The 23,176-nt window shown below is 41.2% G+C and overlaps 1 protein-coding gene across 2 annotated transcripts in view; it reads right to left on the bottom strand.

The window, feature by feature from the left end:
* SPTLC3 (serine palmitoyltransferase long chain base subunit 3) overlaps positions 1-23,176 on the bottom strand; it is a 155,973-nt gene that overhangs the window by 59,740 nt on the left and 73,057 nt on the right. For both annotated transcript variants that reach the window (XM_020892013.2, XM_070471898.1), the window contains exons 5-6: positions 12,065-12,189; positions 9,186-9,279 (exon numbers count right to left, since the gene is read on the bottom strand). In XM_020892013.2, coding sequence (XP_020747672.2) covers positions 9,186-9,279; positions 12,065-12,189 — 219 coding nt within the window. The remainder of the gene's footprint in view (positions 1-9,185; positions 9,280-12,064; positions 12,190-23,176) is intronic.

Raw genomic sequence — 23,176 nt, 5'->3', positions numbered from 1 at the left:
CCTCTTTCCAGCTCTGTCAATGAACAAGTCACCTCACCACCGTGTGCCTTTTTTTCTTCATCTGGAACAAGGGGTAATTGGTAGGTGCCTTGTTGTGTAGCTGAGGTTGAAATGAGTGAGTGCATGTGAAAGTTTCATTCCAGCAAGTGTTCAATACTCTTACTGTTAAAAGGTATAGAGGCAATTGCTTTATTTATTAAAGTGAAAATCTAGTTCAAGAGCCTAGAGATCTAAAAGGCTGTGGCTTGTGAAGTAACCTAAGTGATGTTTATAGGTTTGACCTTCCACTCAAATGACACTCGTGAGCCCTCGGAAGAGGCAGGGTCCTGAGTGTTCCCACAAACACTGCATCCTTTGTTCCTCCTCCTCGTGGCCTGTAAATGCCTCTAGAAAGAATCCTGGTTCTTCCTCTCGACTTTTTTTCCCCCAAACCACTCCAAATTCTTGGCCTGCCCATTCCTCTGACCTCATGCAACTCTCCTAGTTGAAAAGACTGCTTCTCCTCTTCAGGACCAGCTCAAGAAGCCCTTTGTGACTCACTTGAGTATGGAGCTTACTCCCAGCCTCTCTGCTCCAAGTGTGGTCCAGTACCCGGAACAGCAGCATCACCTGGGAGCTTGTTGGAAGGGCAGATGCTCAGGCCCCTGCCCAGACCTGAGTCTGGACTCTGCATTTTAACAAGTTGCCACACAGTGCCTCCTTGTACATTAAAGTCCAGGAAACATTATCCTACAATCTACATCCCATGCATTTACCAGTAAAGTGACAACTATAGAAAAAGCAAAAACAAAACTCAGTTCTGACTTCCACAAACCTCTGAAAGAAGAGGTTGACCTTTCCAGAAAGTTGAAATTCACCCAGGATTTGAGGTCCTGGAATTCTCAGGGTGATGATATACTCGGCCCAGAGGATGCATTCACCAAAGGCCTCCTCATGGTCCTTGGATCTATTTCCTCAACGCACCAACCTCTGGGCCCCTGGTTGGAGCTGATGCCTTGGCCAGTGCTGTGAAATGGCTGGAGAGTCTGTTTTGTGGCACTGATGAGTCACAAATGCAAACTAAGTGTTGGCTGTTTCCCTGGAGCTACCCGCAGTAGACTGTGCAAGGAGATATTCTTAGCACGTTGCCAGAGGCCAGACTTAAGCTTCTGGGTGAAAATTCAGGCTGCTAGCAGGATAAGGCATCACACTAGATTGATTTTCCATGAGAAACCATGTCTCTCTCTGGGTCTGGCGTGGGATCTGGCAGTAGCTGGACTTAGCGAGAGTGGAAGAGTATCATCCAGAGATGTCCATGCACCTGGGGTCCTCTCACTGCAAACACAGGCTGTTCTTTGTCCAAGAGACTTCTTTCTGGCTGGAGGAGTGTACTCAGCCTGAGTCAGGACAACCCTCAACCTACCAACGAGTGGGAAGTGGTGGGTAAACCCTGGGGCTCCCACTCTTCAGTGGGGTAACGCTGAGGCGCTCACACTGGTGCCCAGAGCCTTCTGGCAGACTTGATCTCCGGTTGTCTGTTGTGGTAGACAACACACTCTTTCCTGGCTGCCTCCATCCCTGTCTTCACCCCCTCCTCATCTGCCTGCATCCTGGGATCACTTCCTAAGGAAAGGACTTGCCTTCACATCACATCTCGGGTCTGGTCCTGAGGAAAACGAACCAAGACAGGAGCAACAGACTTGGGTTTGAATTTTGACTCTCACCGTCTGTTGTGTGTGTCCTTGGGCAGGTCATTCGGTCACTTTGAGCCTAGTTCTCCTTTATTAAGTCAGAATAGTGAAGAGAAATATACTCGGGATTTTTGTTAAATCGGAATGGCCGATTATATAAAGGGCTTAATACAGTGCTTGGCAGCAGTGAATGTTGAATAAATGATTGTTGGGCTATCAACATGGTTGTCCCTTCATATCCACAAAGGACTGGTTCCAGGAACCTCTGTGGACACACACATCTACAGATAAGTTAGTCATATAAAATGGCATAGAGGTTGCGTGTAATCTATGCACTGCTGCTGCTGCTGCTAAGTCGCTTCAGTCGCGTCCGACTCTGTGCGACCCCATAGACGGCAGCCCACCAGGCTCCCCCATCCCTGGGATTCTCCAGGCAAGAACACTGGAGTGGGTTGCCATTTCCTTCGCCAATGCATGAAAGTGAAAAGCGAAAGGGAAGTCGCACAGTCATGTCCGACTCTTCGCTACCTCATGGACTGCAGTCAGCAGGCTCCTCCGTCCATGGGATTCTCCAGGCAAGAGTACTGGAGTGGGTGCCATTGCCTTCTCCGAATCTATGCACATCCTCCCTATAACTTAAATAATCTCTGGTTTACTTATAACACCTCACTTCAGTTCAGTCACTCAGTCGTGTCCGACTCTTTGCGACCCCATGAATCACAGCATGCCAGGCCTCCCTGTCCATCACCAACTCCTGGAGTTTACTCAAGCTCACGCCCATCGAGTCGGTGATGCCATCCAACCATCTCATCCTCTGTCGTCCCCTTCTCCTCCTGCCGTCAATCTTTCCCAGCATCAGGGTCTTTTCCAATGAGTCAACTCTTCGCATCAGGTGGTCAAGGTATTGGAGTTTCAGCTTCAACATCAGTCCTTTCAGTGAACACCCAGGACTGATCTCCTTTAGGATGGACTGGTTGGATCTCCTTGCAGTCCAAGGGACTCTCAAGAGTCTTCTCCAACACCACAGTTCAAAAGCATCAATTCTTTGGCGCTCAGCTTTCTTTATAATACAATGTAAATGCTGTAGAAATAGTTGCCAGCATGTGAGAAAGTTTTGCTTTTTAAAAAAATTTCATTTGTCTACTTATTTATTGTTTAACTATGCAGGGCCTTCTTTGCTGTGCATGGACCTTCTCCTGTGGCAAGCAGGAGCCACTCTCTAGTCGCCACTCATTCTTCTCTTGTGGAACATGGGCTTTGTTGCTCCTCCGCATGTTGGATCTTCCAGGACCAGGGATCGAACTGTGTCCCCTGCATTGGCAGGCGGATTTCTAACCACTGAACCCCCAGGGAGTCCAAGTTTTGCTTTTTGTAACTTTCTGGAAAATGGTTTCCTGAATAATTTCAGTCTGTGGTTGGTTGAATCTGATGACTGTGGAACAGGTAGAAATGGAGGGCTGACAGTAACTGTCCACATCTGCTATCTAGGAAGAGCTAATCCGTGGTGATAGATTCTGCTAAAAATAGACTTACGCGTTGTTTACTTTTCCTTAGAGAGCATTGCCTTCCTTTCAGAACTTTCCTGCTTTTAGTCTTTTCAGTTCCTCATGCTGATTTGGGGGATTAGAGAAAGGGTGGGGGCTTCCCAGGTGGCGCCAGTAGTGAAAGAACCTGCCTGTCATGCAAGAGACAGAAGAAACACAGGTTCAGTCCCTGGGTCAGGAAGATCCCCTAGAGGAGTGCGTGGCAACCCACTCCAGGATTCTTGCCTAGAGAATCCCATGGACAGAGGAACCTGGCGGGCTACAGTCCACGGGGTCGCAGAGTTGGACTCCACCTGGGCAACTTAGCAGGCAGGCAGGGAAATGATGAGTAGCTCAAAGTTATTGGTCAAACCCAGTCACATAGGATTCAACATTTATTATGACAGTCTGAACAGTCTTAACTATACTTCAGGTATATTTTTTTCCCATACAGAATACAAAAATTCAAGGACAGGAATTCTGATGAATTCATAGTTACTCTAAATAATAAGCAAGAATCTTTTGGTATTAATCTACATAAAAATAGGACCTCTTCTCCCTCCAAGGTCAGGAAAGTTATCCTTAAATGTAAGCAGAGGACACAGACAGAGTGAAGTCCAAGAAAGTGGAACACGTATGGTTGTGTGACATCCCATCATCCTGATGCTTACGAACGACCCAGCTTAGGTGGCCATTCTTTCTCCAATGAGTCAGACTTTATTTACGTGTTCAGGTCTTTCCTCTTTCCAATAAAGAATTGCACCAGTCAGGTTTTCTTGTTCAGCAATCATGTCACCCAGTTAACAAAAATACTGTTTCCCCACACAAACCACTATCGAGTTCTTTCTCCTACTGCAGTAAACTCTTTGTGCCTAAATGCAGGATTTTACATTTGTCTCAGCTAAATTTAATTTTATCTGTGTGATGTTATTGATATTTTAAGATAGTTTCTTTTTTTTTTTTTGCTCCTGAAGTGCTATATTTTCCTCTTTTCTTGAAGTCACCTTCAGTTTTGACAAATATGCCTTCCATTTCTTCCTCAAAGCCTTGGAACATGCCCATCAGACAGGGATCAGAGAGGAAGAGCTTTTCTTTTCTATTAAATAGTAGTTTTAGTGAGATAGAATTCTATCATTTTTTGTTGACCAATCATGATACCACGATATTAAGTGAATAATAGTTACATAATCACAACGGTAAAGATGTTTATCAGTTTTCACAATCAGTAGCCAGACAAAAAAATAAAAGATAATTACAACTGCAAGCCGTAACAGAAATACAATTAACCTAGCAATATAAAATAATTACACACAATTTGGGGGGTTAGGTAGAGTGATGTGGTAAGTGGAAGTGCACGCATGCACGCGCTCTCATCTACCCAGTCATTCCATGTCTTTTGCTTAGTACATTTAACCCAGGTAATTATTCAGGTAATTATTGATGTGCATGATCCTACTACCATTTTCTTAATTGTTTTGGGTTTATTTTGTGTAGGTCCTTTCCTTCTCTTATGTTTCCTGCCTAGAGAAGTTCCTTTAGCATTTGTTCTAAAGCTGGTTTGGTGGTGCTGAATTCTCTCAACTTCTGCGTGTCTGGAAAGCTTTTGATTTCTCTTCCAATCTGAATGAGATTGCTGTGTAGACTATTATTGGTTGTAGGTTCTTCTCTTTCATCACTTTAAATACATCATGAAGGTGGCCATTCTTAAAACCCATCTCACAAGTTATTAGCTTCTATCTGGCCTAGTTGCACACCTCTTATACACGCAGGAAGGCAACTTTGTATCTTTGGCAGATTCTTTGAAAATCTCTACCTTATTCCAATCAGCACTTATACCTACTAAGGATTAAAGTATCATTGTTTACTGAGGTATTTAGGATTACCCCAGGATAAATTAAAGTTTTGCTTTTTGTAACTTTCTGGAAGTTTTTTTCTCAAATATTTCCGGTCTGTGGATGGTAGAATCTGGTGGATGTGGAACACACAGAATGGAGGGCAGACAGTAATTGCCCACAGTTGTGATCCAAGTACTCATCCAGCAATAAAGACAGCCAGCAGTTACTGACACCTTACCTACTATGGCTAAATTGAATTATTTTCCCCCTCCCTATACCATCTCATTTCTGGAACATCTCAAATGAGAATTGTTCTAAGGACACTGAAGCTAGCCCTGCTCTCAAAGGTGGTTGTGTTCTGATGTAAATACAGCAGCAGGGAGAATTCTTTATGGGTAAAAGTTGGGTTGAGTACATTATTGAGTGAGAAAAATTATTTATGTATCTGAGACTGAAAGTCTATTAGTTTTCTACTGTAAGAAATTAGCACAAATCTATGGCTTTAAAATAGCACAAATTTGCTATCTTACAGTTCTGGAGGTTAGAACCCTGAAATGGGTCTTCAGTTCAGTTCAGTTCAGTCGCTCAGTCATGTCCATCTCTTTGTGACCCCATGGACTGCAGCAAGCCAGGCCTCCCTGTCCATCACCAACTCCCAGAGTACTCAAACTCATGTCCATTGAGTCAGTGATGCCATCCAACCATCTCATCCTCTGTTGTCCCCTTCTCCTCCCACCTTCAGTCTTTCCCAGCATCAGGGTCTTGTCAAATGAGACAGGTTTTCGCATCAGGTGGTCAAAGTATTGGAGTTTCAGCTTCAGTGTCAGTCCTTCCAATGAATATTCAGGACTGATTTCCTTTAGGATGGACTGGTTTGATCTCCTTGCAGTCCAAAGGACTCTCAAGAGTCTTCTCCAAAACCACAGTTCAAAAGGAACAGTTCTACAGTGCTCAGCATTCTTCACAGTCCAACTCTCACATCCATACATGACCACTGGAAAAAACCATAGCTTTGACTAGATGGACCTTAGCTGGCAAAATAATGTCTCTGCTTTTTAATATGCTGTCTAGGTGGGTCATAACTTTTCTTCAAGGAAAAGCGTCTTTTAATTTCATGGCTGCAGTCACCATCTGCAGTGACTTTGGAGCCCCCAAAATAAAGTCTCTCACTGTTTTCACTGTTCCCCCATTTATTTGCCATGACTGGATGCCATGGCAATCCATGAGACTGGATGCCATGATCTTAGTTTTCTGAATGTTGAGTTTTAAGCCAACTTATTCACTCTTCCCTTTCCCTTTCATCAAAAGGCTCTTCAGCTCTTCTTTGCTTTTTGCCATAAGGGTGGTATCATCTGCGTATCCGAGGTTATTGGTATTTCTCCCAGCAATCTTGATTCCAGCTTGTGTTTCATCCAGTCCAGCATTTCACATGATGTACTCTGCACATACGTTAAATAAGCAGGGTGACAATATATAACTTTGACATACTCCTTTCCCAATTTGGAACCAGTCTGCTGTTACAGGTCCAGTTCTAACTGTTGCTTCCTGACCTGCATACAGATTTCTCAGGAGACAGGTCCGGTGTTCTGGTATTCTCATCTCTTTAAGGATTTTCCATAGTTTGTTGTGATCCACACAGTCAAAGACTTTGACATAGTCAATAAAGCAAAAGTAGATGTTTATCTGGAACGCTCTTGCTTTTTTGATGATCCAGTGGATGTTGGCAATGTGATCTCTGGTTCCTCTGCCTTTTCTAAATCCAGCTTGAACATCTGGAAATTCACAGTTCATGTACTATTGAAGCCTGGCTTGGAGAATTTTGAGCATTACTTTACTAGCGTGTGAGATGAGTTCAATTGTGCAGTAGTTTGAAGATTCTTCAGCACTACCTTTCTTTGGGATTGGAATGAAAACTGACCTTTTCCAGTCCTGTGGCCACTACTGACTTTTCCAGATTTGCTGGCATATTGAGTGCAGCACTGATCTTAGACAGGTATTAAGCAACCTGTTGTGGAGCCTGAATTTACTCATCTGTAAACTAGTACTGACCTCATGGGGCTGTCCACAGGGTTAAATAAGTACATAAGGAAAGATCATCAACTCAGCATCTGGTGCAGTGTAAATTCTCAGTAAACGCTAGTTGCTTATATAAAATAACCACAGTGAGCATTTATTAAAAGATAAATGAGAACTGTTATCTATTGTTTGGGGCCCAAAGAGAAAGCATGAAGAATAAATTACTGAGTGTTTTAAGAGCTTTGTAAAATTGGAAGATAAATTGAAATTATTCTATTGTAATTTTGCCAAAGGACTAAGAAATTACAATTTTGTTTGAAGATAATTTCAAACTTAACAAAATATTTGCAAGAATAAGAATATTACAAAGAACACCCAGGTACCTTTTACTAGATTCATCTAATAACACAGCAGGTACAAATAACTCAGTAGCTTCTATTACCAGGCATTTTATATTCCTTTTCCAACATATTGTGAACCAGGCATCAAAATAGAGATTAGTTTCATACCATATCAAGCATCATAATAGAGGTTATTTTTGGAATTACTAAATAACAATCTAAGAAGGTTAAGTAATTTGCCTAGGACCACATTATAGTAGGCTATAAAACAAGAACACAAATGCTTGGGTCAAAACCTATACTTAGGAACAAAAACAAATCAATGGTTGTAAATTTATGTATGCTGTATACTGGGCTTTCCTGGTAGCTCAGCTGGTAGAGGATCTGCCTGCAAGGCAGGAGACCCTAGTTCAATTACTTGGTCAGGCAGATCCCCTGGAGAAGCGATAGGCTACCCACTCCAGTATTCTTGGGCTTCCCCGGTGGCTGATGGTAAAAAATTTGCAGCTGGAGACCTGGGTTCAATCCCTGGGTTGAGAAGACCCCCTGGAGGAGGGCATGGCAACCCACTCTAGTACTCTTGCCTGGAGAATCCCATGGACAGAGGAGCCTGGCGGGATACAGTCTATGGGGTCGCAAAGAGCTGGATATGACGAGCAACTAAGCATAGCACAGCACATGCTGTGTGCTGTACTTGTGGTTGTTATGAACACAGCCCATCTGTTTTATCACTCTATCTACCTATTGTCTTCATCTTTGTAGAATCTCCAACGGAGACTATTACATTTAGAATGGATAAACAAGGTCCTACTGTATAGCACAAGGAACTATATTCAATATCCTGTGATAAACCATAATGGAAAAGAATATTAAAAAAAGTATAGATGTGTATATCTGAGCCATGTTGCTGTGTAGCAGATCGGCACAATGTTGTTAATCAACAAGACTCAACAAAAAACAAAGTAAAATATGACACAAATGAACCTACCTATCAAACAGACTCACAGAGGGTCGACCAGGGAGGGGAGAACTGGAATTTTAGTAGATGCAAACCGTTACATACAGAATGGATAAACAACAAGGTCCTACTGTATAGGACTATACTCAATACCCTGAGATAAACCATATGCATGACTGCATGGATGCTCAGTCATGTGTGATTCTTTGCAACCCTGTGGCCTGCAGCCCACCAGGGCCCTCTGTCCTTGGGATTTTCCAAGCAAGACTACTGAAGTGGTTGCCAGTTCCTTCTCCAGGGGATTTTCCCAACCCAGGGATTGCACCCACATCTCCTGCGTCTCCTGCATTGGCAGGAGTATTCTTTACCACTGAACCATTTCTGAGTCACTTAGATGTACAGCAGAAATTAACAATATAAATGATAAATTTATATAACATTTTAAATCAATTATACTTTGATTAAAAAAAAACTAAACCAAAAAAAAAAAAACAAACAAACTTAAGTCTCCAAAATTTCCCAAGGGAGAGTTACAAAAAAGGAGGCAATTTTACACTTCTGATAATTGTATGCACTCTAAGAGCTCTGCCATAGCTTCAGCAAGACTATTAATAACAGTGATGCTAATATGTTTGGGTTACACTTAGCAATCTGGGTGTTTAATGCAGTTCAACCATTTGTTCCAGGTCACCGGAGATTAACAAGCCAGTAGCGAATATAAACATAACTGTGTTTCATTAGCTAAGCTCCCAGTTTGAAGAGCAAGGACAGAGCCGCATCAATAATCTTTACTTTTGTCTAGGAGCAAGTGGTACCTCTTCGATAAAATCGTTGATACTCACTGTTGTGTTTGAAGATCCTTATGGTCGCGCCTGAGAGTCGGGCCCCAAGCACTAGAGATGCATGGTTTAACTCATCGCTTAAAATGAGGCATCCCTGTGTAGAAAGCAAGCACATGGATCACAGGCCAATAAATAAAATAAAGGGGAAGAAACACGTGGGAATAGGACCTCACTTCAAGACCTGTAACATGGATTCCCACAGCCCTCTTTAATTTTAAAAGGCCAAGAGTTTAAATGGGTTTATGTGTTTGCATGGATAAGACCCTCAAGAGCAATTAGCTGATAGAGATGGGGATCCTCTTAAGGAAGTAACATCTTTCTGAATTATTTTTATGCTACAGGATTGATGGTTGGCAGGAAAATGAATATACTTTTGGGTGGGGTGTGGGTTTGCTGGGATTTTTCAATTCCATGCTGGATTATTTGAAATGGTTTTGAAGCACTGTGACTAGAAGGCAGGGTTGTTCACTCATTTTTTTTTTTCCTGCAAGACATTTCAAGCTCTTGTTTTATGATTCTAATTCCACATTATAGTAATATCCACGTAGACAGAAGCATCACTGCTTTACAGTTAAAACTGCATCTGGAAAAGCATGGATGGCAATTCAGTCCGAGGTTGGGAGAGAAGGTCAGTCTAATTTACTGCTTATCAATTAATGTTTATAAACTATTTTTCTTTATTAATTTAAAGATTTCTAAATTATGAAATTGCCCAACCATATTCAAAATGCAGGGACATGAAAAAAAAAAGCATCTTTTCCTTTGTGGCCATCCAGAATCTTTGAGTTCTTCCTTATATTTTAGAAATTTCACACATGATACATTTTAAGTTTTCGAGGCCAAAGCGAGCAAAATTCTCACATCTCCATACTTCAGACATTGTGTGTGTGTTTGTAATTTTTTGGTGAACATATGAGAGTTGTAAATCATGATATCTCACTCTTAAATTCTTTAGCATGTATCTACTAGGAAAAAGGACATTCTACACGATCACGATGCAGTGATCGTAATGAAACATTACTACAATTCTGTCACCTAAAATGGGCTTCCCTGGCGGCTCAGATGGTAAAGAATCTGCCTGCAGTGCAGGAGACCAGGGTTTGATTACTGGGTTGGGAAAATCTGCTGGAGAAGGGAATGGCTACTCACTCCAGTATTCTTGCCTGGAGAATTCCATGGACAGAGGATCCTGTGGGCTACAGTCCGTGGGGTCACAAGGAGTCATCACTTATTATATAGCTCAAAGTCAAATTTTGCCAATGGTCCTAAAAATGTCTTGATGTCTTTTGTAGAGGCTTCATTTCCTTCTTTTTTGTTTTTTCATTGCAGAATCCAATCACAGATTATATATTGCATTATACTAGTTACCATGAGTCAGATTTTTAACAACAGAAATTTGAGTATGACACTTGCTTACTGAAAATGAAGCAACCAACTCTCCATTTTTCTCCAGAAGAATTTCCAACACTCTAGCACCATTTATGCTGCAAAGTTCTTTACAATTTGGTTCCTGTCTTCATTCTGATTTCTTCTTCATCCACTCTCTTCTGTTCTAATTCTTTCAAACTTCAGTGCTTTATACATGATACTTCCATTTCTTTCTCTTAAGGAAATAACTTACTTATCTAAACAGATAAGTACCAGATTCTGTTCTCATGTCACCTTCTTTGCATAGGCATCCCAGCCTTTCTTGAAAGAATTATTTTGTCCCTCCCCATTTATGGGCACACTTTTTCTGTAAAATTTATCCTAAGGTGGCACTAGTGGTAAATAACCCACCTGCCAATGCAGGAGACATAAGAGATGCGGGTTTGATCCCTGGATTGGGAAGATCCCTTGTAGGAGGGCATGGCAACCCACTCTAGTATTCTTGCTTGGAGAATTCCGTGGACAGAGGAGCCTGGCAGGCCATGGTTCATACAATCGCATAGAGTTGGACACTGTACCCCATTAGACTGTGAACTACATGAATTTACAGGACAAAGGTCTGGTATACCTTTGTATGCCCTACATCTTGCCTCAACAGAGGACACAGCAGATTCTCAATAAGTGACTTACTGAGTGAATAAAAAAGTGAATTACATAAGCAAAATGTTTTGTCAAAATAAATGCTTAACAATCATTTGCTACATTGAACATGGTGACTCAGGAGTTTAGAAATTTAATTGATCTTGCTAAACTGTCACTGAAAAAGAATTTTGACTCACATCTAGGGCTGAGATCCTATACCTGAAATACCATGATGAAGACACTTGCTGGGCTCAGCTGGGGCTGACGCAGGCTGGGACCTGGACCTGGGACCCTCTGCTGCAGAGCTTGAACCTAGACAAACCTCTCTGTGTTCTCGAGCAACAAAGACAAAGAAACTATTTTTGTGGGACTAAAAAATAGCTGCACGCATACACTGCAAGTTACGGACAACAAAATGCAAGCCCAACTGCCACTTCTGAAGAGTCAGGAGAAAAATCAGGGTGTTGGGAGCAAAACCAGGGTACTGCACATGCCCCCTGCACACAACATCACCAAAGGGGTGGGCAAACCACCTAAGCCATCCCTTCGGCCTGACCTCTGGACCCACCTCTATCCTCACCCCATGTAAGAAACCAGATTCTCCCCCTTCAGGGAGTGAGAAAGTAAGGGAAACTCTTACTTATATTTGCTCCTGGGGCCCCAACAAAGCCTTGCCTTAATCTCTTGTCTGGTCTCATCGATTTCTATTGATTAGGAAAGAACCTTGGTTGGTAATAGCACATATACTCAAAAAGTTGAACATCCAATCCTAAGAAAAGAAACTTCTCAGCTATACCTCTAACAGGGAATCTACTCAGATTGTCTCAGGAACAACACAGCAGAAGACAACTATGTTAACAGAGCCTCACCTTTCCAACGAGTGCAGGGATATTCATTGAGTTTGTCGCAAATCCCATCCCAAATACCATAGCATCTTCCACATTCAGGAACTTAGCCACAAGATCCTCCAGTTCTTTATGCTTATCCAAGGTTCCTGCACATGAAATGATAAGGTGGATGAGTCTCCTGTTCTCAACAAGTTGAAGATTGAGAATTCAAGTTCCAACACTTACCCATCATCAAAAGACACATGTAAGAGTGCTCATGGCCGGTCTGTTGGCCATAGACCTGTTATAGAAGCAAGTCAAATACTCCTCCACTGTAGAAGGGATCGATACACTGTAGGGGTGTTTATATAGTAGAATTCAGCACAGAGATGAGGAAAAAGCAAACTAATGTCCCATGCAACAACATGGAAAACATCACAAATATGTGGTTGAGTGAAAAAAGTCAGATATGTACACCTGCATGTTGTATGAATCCATTTATAGTTTACAAACAGATAAGAACAACCAATAGTACCCAGTGTTAGGAGTCAGGTATTTGCTGCTGTTGTTTAGTTGCCAAGTCATGTCTGACTCCATGGACCACAGGCTCATCTGTCCATGGGATTTCCCAGGCAAGAATACTAGAGTAGGTTACCATTTCCTTCTCCAGGGGATCCTCCCAACCCAGGGATGAACCCTGCATCTGTACTGGCAGGCGGATTCTTTACCGCTGAGCTACCAAAGAAGTTCTAAAAGTCAGAAAAGTGGTTCCTTTTGTTGGAAGCACGCACAGAGCTTTGAGATGCTCTGGATGTTTTGTTTCTAGATCTTGGTGCTGGTTACATGGGTATGTTTGTTTGTGACAATCCACTGAACTTTATACTTATGACTGGTGCAATTTTCTATATATACATGTTTTATAATGTAATAAAATTTATAAAAAATGCCACAATTCTTTCCTCCCACCCTACACCCTACGAATAATTAAATTCTAACTATCTCAGAGATTCCCCTCTCTTAAATGCAGAGTTCATGACTTTCATACATGCAATCAAGCTATAATTTATTGAACCTTTGGAATGTGCTAGATTTCAAAGCCCACTATTTAAGTTCTCTCATTTAATTTTAAGGGCCCAATAATGCAAGTATTATTACTTTACAGATAAGAAAACTGAAGTGGGAAGTGGTAATAGATAAAAATCAACAGACAGTCAAGTCTAACTCCAAAGTTCACATTTTTACGACCCTACCACCTTTAAAAGCTTACTCTCTTCTTCTTTTTTATTATTATTTCTTTTTTACTATTTTCCCCTGCTTTCTACAGTAGGCTCTCATTAATTATATATTTTATACACAGTAGTGAATATATGTCAATGCGAATCTCTCAAATTATTGCTCCCTCCCTTCCCCTCTTGGTGTCCACACTTTTGTTCTCTTTGTCTATGTCTCTATTTTTGCTTTGCAAATAGGTTCACCTGTACTATTCTTTCTAGACTCCATATATATGCATGCAGATGGCCAAGAGGCACATGAAAAGATGCTCAACATCACTATTAGAGAAATGCAAATCAAAACTACAATAAGGGCTTCCCTCGTTGTAGCTCAGTGGTGACTCAGCGGTGAAGAATACCACTGCCAACGAAGGAGACACGGTATTGATCCCTGATCTGGGAAGATTCCACATGCTGCAGAGTAACTGAAACTATGAGCCGCAAATATTGGACCTGTTCTCCAGAGCCCAGGAGGCAAAACTACCAAGCCCATGTGCTTCAGCTACTGAGCCCAAGCACCCTAGAGCCTGCGTTCTGCAACGAGAAACCACGGCAATGAAAAGGCCATGCACCGCGACCGGAGAGCAGCCTGCGCAGCAACAGAGACCCAGCACAGCCACAAGTCAACGTCAGTACAATTATATAGGAAGACTGCGGTCAGGTGCCGCCTCACACCCCAGAATGTGCGCCTGTGTGTGCTACGTCGCTTCAGTCATGTCTGACTCTCTGTGACCCCATGGACTGCAGCCCACCAGGCTCCTCTGTCCATGAAATTCTCCAGGCAAGGATACTCGAGTGGGTTGCCACACTCTTCAGGGGATCGTCCCGAACCCAGGATGAACCCACATCTCTGTCTTGTGCATTGGCAGGTGAATTCTTCACCACTAGTACCACATGGGAAGCCCCACACCCCAGAATGGTCTTTATCAAAAAATCTACAAACAATAAATGCTGCGGAGGGCGTGGAGAGAAGGGAAGCCTCCTACACTGTTGGTGGGAATATACACTGATACAGCCACTATGGAGAACAGGATGGAGATTCTAACATCCCCTCTCCCCATAGGATGTCTAATCCCTGAGGCCTCACGGAGAGTGTCAATGCTCCCGCAGTCTTGTGCTTGCCATCACTCTAAGTTCTAGATCTATACTGTCCAGTATTGTAGCCAGCAGCTACAGGTGGTTAGTGCGATGGATGAGCTGAGTTTTACATTTTACTTAATTTTAGTTAATTTAAATGTTAAAACTGAAGCTCTGTAAAATATTCTCTACTAAACACAATTTTACTGTTTTAGTCAGATTATTTGACATTTATTTCACTTTAACCAATGAAAATTTAGTGTCTGAATTGACATGTGCTGGAAGGGTAAAAGAATCTGCCTGCTAATGCACAAGAGACGCGGGTTCGATCCCTGAGCTGGGAAGATCCCCTGGAGAAGGGAATGGCAGCCCACTCCAGTATTCTTCTCTGGAGGATCCTCGTGGACAGAGGAGCCTGGCAGCTACAGTTCAGGGGGTCGCAAGAGTCAGACACGACTGAAAGAACTGAGCACGCATGGAAAGGTATGATATCCACTATTTTTTGAAGATAGCACAAAGACAATACAAATAATACAGTATGGTTTAGTGCTATTTTACTTATTGATTACATTTTCAAATGGTAATATTCGGGATATATTGAGTCAAATAAAATGCATTATGAAATTAAGTTTACCTGATTTTTTTAAACTTTTGAAAAGGTAGCTAACTAAAAAAGTTTAGATTACACATGTCTTGCATTTTATTTTTGTTTCTCTAAGTGATACACTTAACAAATAAAAAATGTACAAACTGAGAAATGCTGTAATTTGCATTCACAGAACAGAGGAGCAGATTTAACTCAGATTTAAGTTAGAGGAATATTGTTAGCATATTTAGGATTATTATGAACTTGCTTCTATTAATACATTTGACTATACAGAGTGTGATATAAGAATTTTATCTAAATTTGTAAATCAGCCTACTTATTGAACTAAGCTGATGAAGGGTTAAACTTCAGAAAGCATTGCATGGTGAGCTGAAAATTTTATTTTGCATTTAACATAAAAAAGAATATCTGATGACCCATCTTTCTCTCTTCCTGAGAGGTCACAACAGCTAGCTGGTAGCCTTTTTCTCAAATCTGAATTCATTTATCCTCCAAACTGTCTGAAAACATTGATTAGACAAGAAACATTCTAGCAGAGTCAATTTCACTCAAGATTTGGAGGTGGGGAATAGTTAGAAATTTAAATTGTAATTGAAAACTTTATTATTCAAGATATAATATAGTGTGAAAAAAAGAAATTGAAATTTAAAGATAAAATGTGGGCACATTTGTCAGACTTGTTTTTACCTAGCAGAGACTGCTTCCTAAAGGGAGCAACTCCAAGGATGGGTGGTGAGATGACCACCAGCTTGGCCATGAGGGGAACTGGTTTTGATGCCAGCTCTTCCACTAAACAGCTGGATGGCCTCTGGCAATCTCTCCTGGCTGGAGAGATTGGGAGAAGTGTTGTTTTAGGCATCCTTGACCTTGGGAGTGCTCTTTGCTCCACCTACAATGAATTTCTGCAGCTCTGAGTCATTCTTTGAGGTCCACCTAACGTAACATCTTTTCTCGGATGCCATCTCAGCTTCCCTAGGCAAACGTGGTCATTTTTCTCCCCTGAGATTGCATAAACCTCATCACAGAATGATTATAGCACTTAGTAAGTTTCACTGGGGTTGTTCATGGGGCCATCTTATTACAGGAGGAGCCCTCGGCATGCAGATACTGGGTGTGGGACGTTTGTCTTGGCAACCATGGTGCCTATGGCAGTATTGACAGGTACTTGCTGAGTTGCATGCTGCCTTTTGATGGAAAAGGAAGCCAAGACTGAGGCTAGAAGAGGGGATGGCACAGGGAAAATTGTCAAGAAGCCTTGTGATGCCAGGGCCACCAGGCCACTGGGCAGGGAGCATCAGCCTGGGAACACTGGCACCTGAGGAAGGCCTCCAGTAGGATGGAGCATTGCCTCCAGTGAGGATGGCGGGTTCCCAAACTTTGTCAGCTGGGTAACCTTCTCCATGAGCCTTTCCTGCCCAGAGGTCAGGGGACAACAGTGTCCTGGCCCCATCACCCAGAAGTGCATGAGTAGATTATCATGGTGAATCTCTGTGCTGTCTTCCTCCGCTTACGTCTTCCCCAAATCTGATGTTTTAGGGACTTGTCTATAACAGTCGCATCATGAAAAGTCCTTAAGATAATATGGGAAGTGGGTGTGCCTACGAACAGCCTGAGTAATTGCCCTCTGCCACGTCTCTTTCATTAGCTTGAGTCAAAGAGAAGAAGAAGGGAGGAAATGCAGGTGACCATATTAGTTGGGTGGTTAGTAAATTCTCATACATATCAGTTTCTGTGACTGGATGTCTCATAGGTGGGTTATAAGTTATTAGCGGTTTTGCATCTAGGGCTTTACCTTCTTCAATTTGTAGAATAGTCCCCACTCCCAACTCCCATGATCATGGAGTTTCTCTGATTAGTGTCCATTGCTCAAGTTTCATCAACAGATTTGAGAGATTTCCAGGATGGCTAGACATTCTACTCTAGGAAGCCAAGACTTTCAAAGTTAGACTAGGCTGGTCTGGGATGGAGTGGGGATTTTAAGAAAAAAGAAATAATATATCTCCTTCACATTAATGGACTGCTGCTTTCCTCCTCCTGTTCTTTGGACTCAAGAAATGAAAATGTAGGGTTTAACACAATGTTGTAAATCAATTATACTTCAATAAAAATATTAAAACTGAAAAAAGGAAATAAAAATGTAGGAGGACCTTGGGGAAACAAAATGGGCACTAGAAACTTAACTAGCTTGTTTCTACCAGTGTTCAAGACATACCCTGGTTGAATGCAGATGCCTGAGTCCTCTCAAGTGGCAGTTACTGATTTGAGTGCATTAGGAATTCTAGAATTATAGTCGACCTTTTGTTGCTGATATGTAAATATGGGCATTTTTTAAATCCCAAGAAAGCAGAGCTGTAGTCCTAACTGATACTGTGTGTGCGCATATCCAACCGTGTCCGACTGTTTGTGACCCCATGGACTGTGGCCAGTCAGGCTCCTCCATCCATGGGGTTCCCAGGCAAGAAAACTGTGTGCGTGGCCATTGCCTTCTCCAGGGGTTCTTCCTGACCCAGGGATCAAACCCAAGTCTCCTGCATTGGCAGGCAGATTCCGAAGGTACAAATAAAGCCTCAATAATCTTTATTTCTCTCTCCCTCTGTGATGACTTCTATCTTTTCTTTAGTCTCTGAAAGTCAATAACAACCACACCTAGGCTGGTAAGAATGGATATGCAAATTGGGACATTGTGCCTATATTGACACTTGCTCTTATCCTGATGGTTTATTTATCCAGTGGCTACTGGAAATCTACTTTGTGATAAAAGAATAAATACAAGCTGGGTATATCCTTTTGGCAGCTCTCTCTGAAGTGCTTTTGCATGCCAAGCACAGGCTATGCCACCACCAGTCATACCAATAAAAATCAGATTCAAGGAAAGTAGCAAATTATGAGCTCTGCATTTCAGTTGATTTTCTAATGATATTGGCCATGATACTGACACTGGTTAATAGCAAAGAGCATGGGTGTTATTAACAAACCCGTTTCACAACCACCAACTTTGCCTATGCAGCACATGTGAAGACTATTTTCCAAACTGTGGTGGTAGTCACTTGTCAGCCAGAATATCCTGTCTGTCAATTGTTCCTTAGACGTGAGCAAGAAGTAGGTGGTCATTTATGATGGCAACATGCCAGCCTTCTCATCTGGCCTCTCCTACTGTGCCAGGGCTCCCAGCCCACTTCTGAGCCACTGTGCTTGAACTGGTGATTCCTGCATTAGAAGGAACATCAACCCTTCCACCTAAAGGATCCCACCTCTCAGCTCTCCACCACAAAGTTCCTAGAATACCTGCTCTCTGCTTATTCCACTTGTGTCCAGTCTAGTAGGGATTGTGGGGCTACAGAGCCTCCCGAGTACCTTTGTTTTCCTGTGAAACAGAGGAAAGCCTAGAAGCCAGATGTGGTGTCTGAAATGGGTCTAGAACACTCTGCCACTCTGAATATTGGCCACTGCTGTTGGGTCAAGAGAACTCTCATGCTGATGAAGTCCAGTAAAATGGCAGAAACAATTTTTATCTGCCTACCTTCCCAGGCCTTAATTTTGAGAAAACTCCTTATAACCCCTTGGAAAGTAAAAACTTTAAAAGATAATTAGAATCCCATACAAACAAAAACTGTAAGTGAGGCATGGATACATAACTATGATGAGCTTTCCTGTCACAAATAATCTCAATAAGAGGAGAATTTTTAAGTGGATCAAATGACCTGTACATAACCTCTGACCACACGCATAATAGTTATGTTTCACACTTTTTCTTTTAAACATTTTATTTTGATGTAATTTTATATATACTGAAAAGCTGTAAGAACTTTACCAAGAATCCCTAAATACTTTTCACTCAGATTCCCTAAATGTTATCATTTTAGTATGCTTCTTTAAACATTATTCTCTCTCTTTTTATATATCATATATGTAATTATATATAATTATATGTATATATATATATAATTATATGTAATTTTTTCTGAACTACTTCATACATTACAATCATGATGCCTTTTCTACCCTTAAATATTTCACTATTTCCTAAAAACAGGGAATTTGCTTATATAATCCCAGTACTATTATTATTAATACACTAGTATCTACTGTACAGAGAAAATTCACATTTGATTCTCTGACTTAAAAACATACTTCTAAAAACAAAGGTAGAAAAAAGAAGGGGAATCAACTTCTAATGAGGGTACACTTATGTACTGTGGTGATTTAATTTAATCATTACACTCTATAAAATAGGCACCCTGGTCCTTATCTTATCAATGAGGAAATAGACACAGAAATGATGCCACTTACCCAAAGGAGATGGAGCTAATAAGTGCAGGCTACCTACTTAGCAATGTAACAACCTGCCCTACTGAAACATTTCAAGATTTAAATTAATTAATTGTCATACAGCTTTTTGAAGTTGTGAACTTGTTTTACAGATAAGGACACCAAAGCCAGAGTTTAGTTCACTTGCCCAAGGGCATGTGGTTAGTAAGTCTAGAGCCAAGGTTCAGATTCAGTGTGTATGACTCTGGAGAGATGATGCTTTCCCTTCTTCAGAAGACTCTTTCAGTTTTACCCAAATCTGTCTTTCCTGAACTACAATTCTTAAGATCCCAAATAAAGCTCTTTGTTCTTGGCAGCTTTGAGACTGATTATTTTTTGACATTGTCAGTGGTTAAAGGATATACACAAGTACCAATGTCAATGAAAGTTAACCTATATCCTTAGTATTCTTGCATATAACAGGATTGTTAGTCTATATGAAGTAAAGGAGACTATAGCTTGATATACACTGATGTGCACCAAATTCAGAAATCTGGATAATTGCTATTAAATCTAGGGGATTCGTCTTCCCAAGTACTGTGATGCCAAGTACTTATCTATATCGGCAAACTTCTTAATAAAAAAAAAATCTTTTGGCCATGCCACATGGCACGTGGGATCTCAGTTCTCTGACCAGGTACGGAAGCATGGAATCTTAGCCTCTAGATTGCTAGCAAAGTCCCAGCACACTTTTTGTAGGGAAGCAGAGACAAAATATTTTGGCTTCGTGGACTGTGTGGTGTCTGTGGCAACTAGTCACCTCTGTCATTGTAAAGTGAAAGTGGCACCAGTTAATACACAAACTTTATGGCTGTGAAGATTGAAATTCAATACATTTTATGTCACAAAATATCATTCTTAATTTTGCAGTAACTTAAAACTGTAAAAATGACTTGTAACTTTCATGGGGTACAAAAACAGGGGCAGCTGGATTGGTTTGGTAACCCCTGAAAATAGTTGGTCTCTGGTTTTAGCTTTGAACAGTATGGGGCAGTGCAAAGCATTCTTGGGTAGAACTCAGGAGAATTGTTCCTTTGCAGTGTTTGTTTATATTTATTTATTGACTGCTCTGGGTCTTAGTTGTGGCGCATGGATGTTCGGTCTTCGTTGCGGTGTGTGGAAGCTAGTTCCCTGACCAGGGATCAAACTGCATTGGGAGCTCAGAGTCTTAGCCACTGGACCACCAGGGGAGTCCCAGGACTTCAGAGAATTGGTGTCTAATCTTCTCAGCATACTGACTGCATGAACGTTGATTGGCAAGTCATTAAAAATATCTCCAGGCTTCATGTATCTTATGGTATTTTTGTAGGTGAAGGGAAGTGGTACATGACCTATATATTCTGAAATTCTGTGACTTTGAATTTTGTTTGATTATCCAGGTATTACTTTGCTGGCAAGTATTATACTTTTGTAAAATTATTGGCATTCCTTGTTAAATTGTTATGTTTGTTTGGCTTTGTTGAACCTACAGGGCCAAATTCTTCACTTGCAAAAATATCTCTGCTAGTTGAAGTTTGGCTATGCAGTAATTTCTATCACTCTCAAGAGAAGGGTGATTACCTTGTTAGAATTATAACAAATATCAGGAAATTGCCAAAAAGTTTTCAGAAACCAAGATATATTTTCATTTACCTCCTCCCATACTATTGCACTGAGAAACCATCTTCCTTTACAAATATTCTTAGTCGAAACTAAAGAGTCTTGAGAGAAATGCAATGAAATCTCCTTGATCAGACTTTACAATGATTTAGTCTAAAAGGAACTGGTACTGTCTATGAATAAAGGTTTTTTTGTGCAAACTAAAAATGTAAACTGCAAATTCAGCCTGGCCCCTCCTTCAATATTTAGGTCAGCAAAAATGCACATTTCTTCAATCTAACTATAAATGTTTGAGAAAGAAACACAAGAAGAACCTTAGCAATTTGAATTAAATAATAGCAGAGTTGTCAGGTAGATAAAGAGGGAGACACAATCTTTAATGACTAATGACAATGTTCTCAAACTGAGAAATAGAAAATCCAGCAAACTTGTACATAACTAATGTTAAAATCACATCTGAAACCTGATAATGGAACAGAATACCCTATTATATCCAGTTGCATTGATTTGTAAGTTAATGTGCTCTTTCTGATGTTTTTAAGATGAAAATATTTCAAACCTACTTCTTGAAATGTATTTGATTTGAATGAGTGTTCTCAAGTAGGTTGTCATACTATTCAGGTTTTCCTGATGTTTTGAATTGAGCACAAGTCTTTCCTTCTTGGGGGGAAAAAGATCTCCGTGAAGAGATGAGCTTTCGTGGGCACAGAATTAATCTTGTGATAATCCCATGAGTTCGTTTTCTTCGAAGTGAACTTCTGAACATCTGAACCCTTGCTAGGTGAAACTATGGCGGCACAGAGGACTTACAGAACACATGGATTCAGATAATATGCTATTACTACACATCCACTTTTTGAAATTTTTAAAATTAAAACAATTTTTTTAATTATAAAAATTTTACATTTCTGTTAGGGTACAGTTGCTTTACAATGTTGTGTTAGCTTCTGTGGTGCAGTGAAGTGAATCAGCTGTGTGCACACATACATACTCTCCCTCTTGAACCTTCCATCTGCCCCCACCACGCCACCCCTCTAGGTCATCACAGAGTGGAGCTCCCTGCGCTAGACAGTAGCTTCCCACCAGCTGTCTATTTCACACACGGTAGTCTATATATGCCAATACTCTCTATCAATTTGTCCCCCTCTTCCTTTCCGCATCTGTGTCCACATGTCTGTTTTTGACATCTCTATTCCTGCCCTGCAAATAGGTTCATCTGTACCATTTTCTAGATTCCACATATATGCATTCATATATGATATTTATTTTTCTCTTTTCAACTTCACTCAGTATGACAGAATCTAGGTCCATCCACATCACTACACATGATCCAGTTTTGTTCCTTTTCATGGCTGAGTAATATTCCATCACATGCACGTGCTACATCTTTTTATCTATTCATATGTTGTTGGACATTTAGGTTGCTTCCATGCCCTGGCTATTGTAAATGCTGCTGCTGTGAATACTGAGGTGCATGACAACACATCCACTCTTAACCACCCAGTACTTCTGGAAAGAGAGACCAAAAAGCTACATCTCTTTGCTGACCAAAAGTAGAGAAGAGGGGAGAAAGTGATGGAAGAAATTGTCACATATTGATGTATGGGGCAATCATTCTGGCCTACACATGATTTAAAAAACTTTATGCTAACTAGTTGAAATAGTTATGAATAGAGACACAGATGTCAAGTCTATATGCTAAGCTGCTAAAATAGCTCAGTTAGGAGGTGTTAGACTGAAGATTTAAAGGTCCTTGGTTCAATCCCGGGTTTCAGCAAGTTACACTTTGGGGGCTTCCTTGGTGGTTCAGACAGTAAAGAATCTGGCTGCAACGCGGGATACCTGGGTTTGATCCCTGGGTTGGGAAGATTTCCTCGAGGAGGGCATGGCAACCCACTCCAGTATTCTTTCCTGGAGAATCCCCATGGACAGAGGTGCCTGGAGGGCTACAGTCCATGGGGTCGCAAAGAGTCAGACACTACCCAGTGACTAAGCTCAGTACACATGCTCACTAGAATAACTTGCCTGTGGCCTGTCAAACAAGAACGGTACATCTAATTTAACCATTAAAGAAAAGAATGCATTTAAAAACCAAAATAGAGTAGCTGTGTTTCAGGCATCCAAAATGGAGCAAGGTGGCCATTGGGGATACGGCTTCAGACATGTTCCAGTATCACTGAGAGCCTGAATTTTCTGAACTCTAACAAACTCAAGGACACCACCAGCCATTCTCAGAACAATACCTGTCAGCAGCTGCCAGCTGCCACCTCATGGTCTGAAGTTCTCTTGTAA

This window comes from Odocoileus virginianus, chromosome 9 (genome assembly GCF_023699985.2).
Source record: "Odocoileus virginianus isolate 20LAN1187 ecotype Illinois chromosome 9, Ovbor_1.2, whole genome shotgun sequence".
Lineage (NCBI taxonomy): Eukaryota > Metazoa > Chordata > Mammalia > Artiodactyla > Cervidae > Odocoileus > Odocoileus virginianus.
This window is presented reverse-complemented; position numbering and strand designations above follow the sequence as displayed.